Below are 10,000 nucleotides of genomic sequence, written 5' to 3' on the forward strand. Positions count from 1 at the left end.
CAAAGCACTCCTGACCAGCCACCCTCGGGGAAAGTGGCGGAGAGGCCTGGGGGGGGGGGGGGGGGGGACACAGAACGGTGGGGGGGCTGGTTGGAGGGGGCGTGCCGGACGCAGGCTTGTTGGCACTTCACGCCATTCCATCTTTTCAGGGACACGCGGCACACAAGAGTCCTAATTTGCCGCACTGGACAACAATGTGGCCTGTTCACAAAGGGTCCACGACGTACGATGAAAGAGAAAAGGTCAAATCAGATTTCCAAATAACCATTTCAGTCCTGAATGAACACAGGAAGAGTGATGAAGCTGACGCTGTCGCTCTCAGCGAAAACATTGTACCTGCAGCCTCAGATTAAAGATGTGTTCAGTGTGGTGCTGATCACAGCTCGAACGATGAGAGTATCCAGATACACAGTAAAACCCTCAGTGCTCATTTAACTCTGAACGTGTGTACACACATGTAAACAAATGGACCCATAAGCGCCCATTTGGTTAAATGTGTACACTCTCAGAGTTACACAGGGATGAATTAACACTGAGGTATCCAGATACTTGCATTGTCTCTCCTCTCTGATTCACAATGGTGTGGTTTACGCCGTCCGGCATAGATACCAGGACCAGGCCCCGAAAGACAACTAGATCTTTTGAATTCCTTCGACATAATAACGCAGCTGTTTGTCAAGGAAGGTAATCAATAGTGGTGACACGAGCTGGAAGACGTCAACGCACGGGCAAGCGAAAGGATGCGATCATATTGAAGCACATCGGTAAGGTAGCTTTTTTGGATGAAAGATTGTATTTGTTTATGTGGCCTGTATGGGCTTACTGTCCTCGGGTGGAAGGCATGGGATTGTTTCACTCCAGCGTCTGTCCAGAAAACAAGCGAGCCAGTCTCCTCCTCAAACAAGGATAGGCAAGCACTATCCTTAACGCGTCACATCAACTCAGAATGCTGAACCGAATGACATAGGGCATAGGCAATTCTCACACCACAGTCATCTGTGGTACGCGTGTGTGAGTGTGTTTTTGCATGGATGCGTGTGTGTGTGTGTGTGTGTGTGTGTGTGTGTGTGTGTGTGTGTGTGTGTGTGTGTGTGTGTGTGTGCTCGCGCGCAAGAGCAAATATGTTTGTATTTGTGTTCATTACAAATGGATGTGTATATGCACTATTACGAGCAGTATATGTGAATGATGGAGATGGGATCAGAGGAAGACCAAGAAAAGCAGCTGATTCCCCATGAATACAGTGGCTTGTACAGTATGCGCCCTGACATTTTTAGATTTGCCTAATTCTAGCATATTTATTTATGAAAAAAATGTATACGTGTAAAAAAAGTAAGGGGTAAATTGTTTCAATATGAAATATTAAAACAAATATGGAATGCCAAAAAGAGAACCCTGAAATAATTATCTGAATATGCACAGGAGAATGAGCTGATGCACTGCTCCTTCAATGAACATGAAACAAATGAGTACATTTCAAATGCCTCAGCATTCAAACAGATAACACAGATCAAATAGAGCATGTACACTAGTATACAGTATAGGCTATTCACTACACAATAGTTCCAATAACGTGAAATGACTGCATGTGTCATGGATGTGATTCGTCCTCGTCCTCCACACACCAACGTTTCCTCATGCAAAGAAGAACGACTCCCTGGAGATTACATCATGCGTTTCTAAAGCATCGTCCACAAAGAGGTTGTGTTGTGTGCTGCACTGCATGGCCAGAGTTGGACCACGATTGCAAAAAATATCATGACAGTGATTTGTTGGAGAGAACCACGTAAGCTTTACGGCTACTCAATAAGGGATGCTGACAAACACTATGCACTGACTGTACTTCTCAATTTAGCAGAGAGAGAGAGAACGAGAGAAAAGGATGCTGGCTCTTTTTTTTCTTTTTTTTTTTAGGACACCCGGTAGTCTTACATGTTTTGTTTGTAATTAACGTTTTAACTAAAATTTGAAAACGCAATAAGGGATATACAGAAAACGTAATTGAACAAAATCAGGAAGCGGTTTATTACAAAAATTTAGTATTGTTTGTGTTTTTTAAGAGTTACAAAAAGGTCAAAATATTTAGGTAATTATAATTAAAAACAATATTTATATATATATATATCAATTTTATCCATTCATTATAGTAGGCCTACTTGTTATAAATATCTTGGAAATAAAGAAAACCAACTGTTCTGCATTTTTTTTCCTATATAGTCAAGAAAGATGAGGATGGGTTGCTACAGTATATGCTACCTCTAAAGGTTTTACCTAGGAAAAAAACGTATAACAGCTTTAGTAATAATTAACATTTTATATAAGAAAAAGGTTCAGCAGCGAATTAAAAAGGATCAGCTCTCCACACATTGCTCGAACAAACCCTGTCAACTGACCTAGTATAGATGGTAAAACAGAACAAACCAAGTGTGACAAATTTATGTGCGGGAATAAACAAAAAACATTTCCATAACAAAACATGGTTGGACCTGAAGGAGAATACCCCAAAGACAGCAAAACAAGCAAAGTTGGACAAAACCCTAAACATAAATAGATTAAATGTCCTTCACCTATACAATTTATGTAAATAAATCTAACTTGATAAATTGATTCACAGCCGATGAATATGAATGTTGATTAATTTCGTTAGATAAATAATATATCAAAGCTTCTTCCAAGTTATCAAATGAGGTGTGTGTGTGTGTGTGTGTGTGTGTGTGTGTGTGTGTGTGTGTGTGTGTGTGTGTGTGTGCTTGTGTGTGCTTGTGTGTGTGTGCGCGCGCGTGTATTCGTGCACACGCACGTGTGTGCGTGCGTGTAGACTAAGTGTGTGGTTTTGTAAAAGTCACGAGAGAAGCTTAGGCCTACTAATATAATAAAATGCATTTTGAAATGAATGCCTCTGTATATGAAATTACATCCCGACCTGAACCATGCCGAAATAGGTGCCTCAATTCTTTGACTGAAATGTCGGCAGTGCCAATTAAAGTTATACTGTACCAGTACTGTATACAGTAGGTGTATAGCTATATACTATTTTATTTATTATGAATAATTTGCAGCCTATATAGTTGCAAATAGAGAAAAGGTGCAGGCTAGAGTTGCCAGTTAAATTAATTCTTTAATTCATTTTAAACTTTTGGTGTTTATAGTTTTGGCATTCAGATACAAAATCTGGCAGTTTAAGACCTGGCCAATCCGCAGACAGGAAACTTCGAGTGACAGTTTTTAGTCCCTCGTGGAATCACATTGAATTCTATAGGTAATAATAACAATAATAAAAACTAAACTAAACTAAAGATACTAAAAAAATGTCTCAAAGGAACACTGCAGCCAATGCGCTTAAAAGTATGGGCTAAAATGCTATATAGGCCCTTGCATGAAGAATGTGTCTATAATTGGCAACTCGCTTAGCTTAGGTATAAAAGAGAAAGTATATATAGGAGTTTGTGTGTGAAAACACTCACCGTTTTCAGAGATCCCCCCGGCTAGTGCGGGATCCTCGTCCGACTTGAGATGCTGCGGCTTCGCTTGCTTGCGACGGGACATGTTGCTGCTGCTGCTACGCTGCTGCGAGATGGTGCTGCGTTTTGCACATACATCAGCGGCGAGCGAATGAAAAAAATACAATGTTCGCAAATAGTCTGGTAGCAAAAAAAAAAAAAAAAAAAAAAAAAGGAGGTAAAAAAAAAGGAAAGGGGGGGGGGGAAGAAAAAAATTACGGAAATTAGCTGGTGTTGCTGTTGTGTGGATTGCGCATGTCGGTATATAATTATGATAGTGAATAATGCATTGCGATTAATAGGAGGACCATGTGAGATGGGTGGGGGGGGATTGGCTGGGCTCCAGAGGACTCACACTGGATATGGTAATGAGGGACGGACTAAGCAATTAGCTGCTCCGCTCTCAGACTGTCTGTCTCTTTTCTCTCACCATCCAACCTCCTCCAACCAACCAACGCACCAAAGCGCGCACGTTACGCCCAGCACTCAGGGGGGTCTTCAACGCGGAAGGTCAGCTTTTTTTCCCTCCTCCTCTCCCTCGATCTCCCCCCCGTTTTTATGAGTAGCTCTTCTGCTTCACAAGTGCTGAGGAGTCATCGCTGCGTTGCAATCGCGTATAGCTTTTATTATGTGCTACCATCATTGTTCTTTTTTTTTTTGTTATTTTACACACCATAACTTGTTGTTGTATGGCAGGCTGGAGTTCTTCATAGAATGAGATTCTCGCCTCTTTTGGCTCAGTTTGTTGTCCTGCTGTTTTCTTGTCTTGATTTTAGGTAAACTTTTGTCCCAAAAAGCCGCCGCAGCACCTCCTCCTCCTCTTCTCCCGAATTTTGGTTGCGCGTGTGGTTGAGGTGATAACAACAACAATGTCCCAGAGAGAGAGAAAAAAAATGTCACAGCTTTAAAGTTCGCTTTTTATGGACATCTTTTGAATAAAGCGGGTCGCCGTTTGACTTCGTGTGAAGGACCCGATGAGCGTACGGTGCATGGTGGACGCGGACGCATAAAGTTTTTCTCCCCCCTTCCTTCAGGATAGCATGGCTAATAAATTGTTTTCCCAGTGTTAAAGAGTTCCGCTGTTCTTCAACTTTTGTTGCGCGTCCCCGGAGAAAGTGCCTGCCCGGTAACCGGGTTATAGTCCTTTGTCAACAAGAACGCGTGTTAACGTGACAGTAAGATCCAAAGTAGATTCACACATCGTTTTTCAATAGATGGGGAGTGTGTTCGTCCTCCGCTGCGCGGTGTTTTGCTCGCGGTGGTGTGTGTGTTGTTCACCTCGGGGCGCTCTCTCTCTCTCTCTGTCTCTCTCTCTCTCCCCACTCCACTCCACTCTCCAAAAAGTCGCCTTTCTTTGTAGTTGGGTTACCGAACGCTAGACTTCTTCTTCACCAATGAACGCTTCGCTCGGTGTCTTCCCTCGGCTCGACATTCAAGCTCATATTATCGGGTGGATGGATCGTGAGGTGATCTCGGAGTTGTGGCGGTCCGGTCGGTGTCTTGTAGCCGGAGCGGTGTCGGTGTGAGCAGAGATGTAGCCGCGGCTGCCCTCGTATGGCTCCGTGTGTGGGGACTGCGCCGTGTGTGTGTATGTGTGCGTATGTGTGCGCGCGTGTGTGTGTGTGTTAAACCCCAACGCTTAGGTTCAGCCCATTGCGTCCAGCGACCACTAGGATGTAGCCTGCCCTACCACACAACTGCTCAGTGCCATGTAGACTATATGAGCACCCAGATGATGTTCTGTCATAGCAGATCATATCCAAGTGACAACTCAGTCACTCATCCGAGATCCGACTGGACCAGGCTATTAGGGAGATTAAACTCACGCGGGCACATCCTAGCTAGGCCTATTCTTTTTGTTTTAAAGTATATATTTTTTTAAATTGCGAATAGGAAAACAGTTTAGCCTTTTAGTTTAGCCTTATACTCGACTGTTTATAAAACACTTATAGTCCAGTCGTCTTAGGCTATATAGTCTAGCTGGGTAATAATGCAGTGATAATTACATAAATAATTATTACATAAATTAAACATGCATGTAATAAAACGCAATATTATTTTAGCCTGCTATATATTGCATCGCCGTTTTGATACATTTGTATTATTTTACTAAGAAATTGCGTAAGATAATTTATTTATTTTGATTTATAGCCTCTTGTTGTCCTTGCAATATCCTCCCTCCCTGTATGCAGGTTGCTGGGCAGCGTGTAGGAATTCATGGGGGGAATGTTCACACATCTGCAGAGAAATTGGCGAAATATACATAGCCCTAATCATTTTGAGTTTACGCTGCTCTAATTTTAAAATCTTATTTATATAAATCTATAGTTTGTAGCCTGTCCTTACACCCTATATATACATTTATGTTGCAAAGTATAGCTATAGGTGACATTGTGTATATAATTCCTGATATTTAATAAACACAATTCCCGGCTATATAGGCTATATTTGCATGCTTATAAATGAGCTCATATTTCTCATTTCGACATATTGCAAACAAGGCAATCTTGGCCTTCACCAACAGGCCTTTATTCTGCTGTACTAATGTAGGTCCATTTGTGCAGTTAGGCCCGGATATGTCGCCAATAAAGCTTAACTTGCATATTAAAATCATATAAAAGATCATAACACCGAATAGCCTATATCATGATTGATTGCTCCCTTCCGCAACAGCGGTGTGTGTATGCGTGTGTGTGTGTGTGTGTGCGCGCGTGCGCTTTGGTAGCCTATAGCCTATGTCTATATATACTCCCACTGTCCACTCTTTGCGAGACATTTTTCTTGACAACAAAGGTCATCATCCTATAATATGAACAAACTTTCTTCCCCTTTCCATCATCCCCCCCCCCCCCCCCCCCCAGAAGTTATATGTCGAAAAGAGTGTTATTATCTGGTATTAATAGATGCAGCCCTATAGCTGCAGGAAGACAAAATCAGCTATTGATAATTGCAGGGAGTATACCGCAGCAGCCACTGTATCGATCGGCGTGTCCTCCACTCCCCCTGGTACAGAGAGATAAGAAGACAGACTCTTTAGAGCAATATAATTTCTTTTGACCTATCTGCTTGCTACAGACTTATGATGAATAGCCGGAGTGGCTGAAGTCCTTTATCACGAAAGTTACCCCCTTGATATAATATTGATTCTTTATAACTAGCTCGCCACACAAAAATCAAACTGTCCACTTGGCCATCATCATCATCAATATCATCACAAAGGCAGAGGAATGAGGATCCCCTCGCTGCCTCTAAAAGAGAGCTTTTACAATCTCCTCTGTAATCTTTATTTTGCTGATGATGAAAGGAACGGAAAGGAAAGGAGACAAAATGCCATTTAATCCTGTGGGGGCCACGCGGACACGCGCGCGCGCAGTGCCGCGCGCGCACACACACACACACACACACACACACACACACACACACGGACACGGACATCCGTGGTCACAAAAAGTCGCCGTTTGAGTGGTCAAATCCAAGCTTTTATAAATGGCGCAAATCGTTAATTTGGTTGGGAGAAAGCTGATTGACGGGTGGGCGTTCGCTGGCGTCGCATGCATGCGATCCTGCTCCTGTGTGATCTGATTTTGGGCTACACATCTGATTTATTTATCCTTATATCTGCAACCCTGCAGCCCCCACACTGTCAAATCCTGGGTGTACATTTAACCAAGAGTGAGTGTAAAACTCAGGATTTTACCGTGTTGCAAATATGCTCCCATCCAGCCCATCATCATTATCTGGACTTTATTTGCTCCAGAATTCAAAATGTTGAACAATGCACTATTAAGCTCACTTCACTATGGTTTATTGTAGGCTATTAAATTAAATAAATATAATAATTAATATTTCATTTTTTAGGCTTTATGCATCAATTAAAACAGGACTTCTATAACGCCACGTTCAGCTTATTGCGACAAGATGTTAGAAGGTTTGGAAACAGGCTGTGGGAAAATGTTTGCTGCATAGCTGTAGCCTATAGGCTATTAACGGGGCACTCTCTCCATTCATTGAGGGCGAGAGCTGTGTTGGAAGAGGAGGGAGGGAAACGGGAAACGTGTAATCATCACCCCCAAACAACCGTTTTATCCATTCACCCTCTGGATTTGTATCGCAAGGTAAGAAAAAGGCTACTTTCTACCCTCTAATCTCTATCATAAAGTCCACACCGGCTGATTTTTTTTTTTTTTTTTTTTACACACCAACTTCCATCTGTCCCAGCCTCAGCCTGGCGCTGGTTCCTTCCTACGCGCTCGCTCTAATGTACCGGGCTATCATTACCGGGATACCATGAAGGGAGGCCGGCCGGTGAGAACGGAGCTGAGAGGTAAATGATCCAGTTTTTTTTGGCACTGTGTCATTATACAGACGCGCGGGGCTGACAGTGACAAGCTAATGATTACTGATGTCTTTGATTTGTAGAATGATTTGCGGACATTAATCACGAGGCAAAGGCGGGGGGGGGGGGGGGGGGGGGGGGGATGCGAGGATTGTATAGGACGTTCGTCGCAAAGCCTGCTCAAGTCATCCTCTGTGTCGGTATAGCCTATCACAGACTTTGCGTTGCCACTTGCCGCAACTAGTGTTGGGATGTATTTCGACCATAGGTTACTGTAGCAGCCTATGACATGATGCTCAGACTTTCATCTGCACCAATCAGGGACGAGGCATATGAGAGCGTTTTGTTTTTTCTCCTTCTCCCTCCTTTTCTTCTTTTCTTTTTCGGAACAGTATGATGACGCACGTGCTACTTGTTAGATGAGATGTGCTGTGTTGCAGATGATGGAATTGAAAAAGCCAATTTAGATTTCATGCTGAAAATGTCGGTCATGTGTTAAAAGTTTAAGAAAAAGAAAGAATCATAGCCTAAATAGTATATAAGTGGAATAATCAGAAAGGATATGAATTGTTTTTATTTGTGGATAATTTTGTGAAATGTCCTTTGCTTTTGTTGGACATGTTGCAGGCACACACACACACACACAACACACACACACACACACACACACACACACACACACACACACACACACACACACACACACACACACACACACACACAAACACACAAACACACCCACACACACACACACACACACACACACACACACACACACACACACACACACACACACACACACACACACACACACACACACACACACACACACCTGTGTGGTGCATGATTGTGGATACATATAGCATGCATAATTAATGGTGCACGCACGCACACACACACACACACACACACACACACACACACACACACACACACACACACACACACACCTGTGTGGTGTGCATGATTGTGGATACTAGCATGCATAAGTAATGACCCTCTTGTATAGCTGGGACTCAACAGCCATGCAGCTGTGTGTGATCTTGTATTGCAAGTGGGGACTGTTTAGTCTCAAAGTGCTGTATTTACATCTGTACCATGTTGTCTTCATTCTTTTACACAAAATGTTATTGCAAATTGAGCCTTAACCCATTTTGGGCGGAAACCCCTTTTGGTGTTAGCATTATGTTATGCTTTAGCTATTGAAAAATAACAGATCTACAAGCTCATAGCGCGCACCTGAGTGGCGCGCTATGAGCTTGTAGGTCTGCTATTTTTGAAAAATCGAAGAACGACTGACATAGAAACATAGCTTTTTCAGAAAACTGTCAGGATGTAGAAGACATTTTTAGAATCTGATCTCAGGTCAAATTGAGCCTTAAAATTATCCGATCCTATAGAGCATTTGGTACCAGCTCAGTTTAGTACCAGTACCATTTGGTACCAGCTCAGTTTGGTACCAGTACCATTTGGTACCAGCTCAGTTTGACTCAAAACAGGCGAGCCGATATCAAGTGATAGACGGCTAGTACCTGAGATGAGTCAAATTTGATCTGACTGGCCCAATCAAGCCTAATTGAAATAAATTGAATCAACCAATTTAATCTGCTACTGTAATTAAATTAGTAGCCGGGGTGTAATTTGACAGTGAGTCGGCACTCTGGAGGGGACGACAAAATGCTCATTGCTCCCAGTAAAGGACTATGTGTCAAATTCAGTGTGAAAGGCAGAGACCCAAATGGGAGCTGACACATTGATGAGACCTCGGTTAGATCGGGCCTACAAGCAAAACATATTGGGATGATGTGCCTGTCATGTGACAGCACTCTGTCATGGGAAAGGGGTGCACCATGATCATGTATTATATACATATGACATGAGATACCTTGATAGACGAATAAGAGGTATACAGTTAATTGTGTGTGTGTGTGTGTGTGTGTGTGTGTGTGTGTGTGTGTGTGTGTGTGTGTGTGTGTGTGTGCATGCGTGCAAAGAGCATATGTGCGGCACACAGGGCTTGACAGGGCATGCAAGTTTTATTTCATAATATGTCGCATGTGTTTTTGGCCATTGTATAGGATGTCTCGCTAAAGAACAGTGGTGCATTTTGATGCATGCGTCATGTCCCGTCAGGACCGGCAGAACCAGAACCACAGCTCATATG

At 42.9% G+C, this 10,000-nt stretch overlaps 1 protein-coding gene across 1 annotated transcript in view; it reads right to left on the minus strand.

The window, feature by feature from the left end:
- sall3a (spalt-like transcription factor 3a) overlaps nucleotides 1-3,639 on the minus strand; it is a 15,452-nt gene extending 11,813 nt beyond the window's left edge. Inside the window, exon 1 of the mRNA XM_083761460.1 lies at nucleotides 3,465-3,639. Coding sequence (XP_083617586.1) covers nucleotides 3,465-3,546 — 82 coding nt within the window. The 5' untranslated portion in view covers nucleotides 3,547-3,639. The remainder of the gene's footprint in view (nucleotides 1-3,464) is intronic.
- Between the last annotated feature and the right edge of the window lie 6,361 nt (nucleotides 3,640-10,000).

This window comes from Protomyctophum parallelum (assembly GCF_964188405.1).
Source record: "Protomyctophum parallelum genome assembly, chromosome: 3".
Classification (NCBI taxonomy): Eukaryota; Metazoa; Chordata; class Actinopteri; order Myctophiformes; family Myctophidae; genus Protomyctophum; species Protomyctophum parallelum.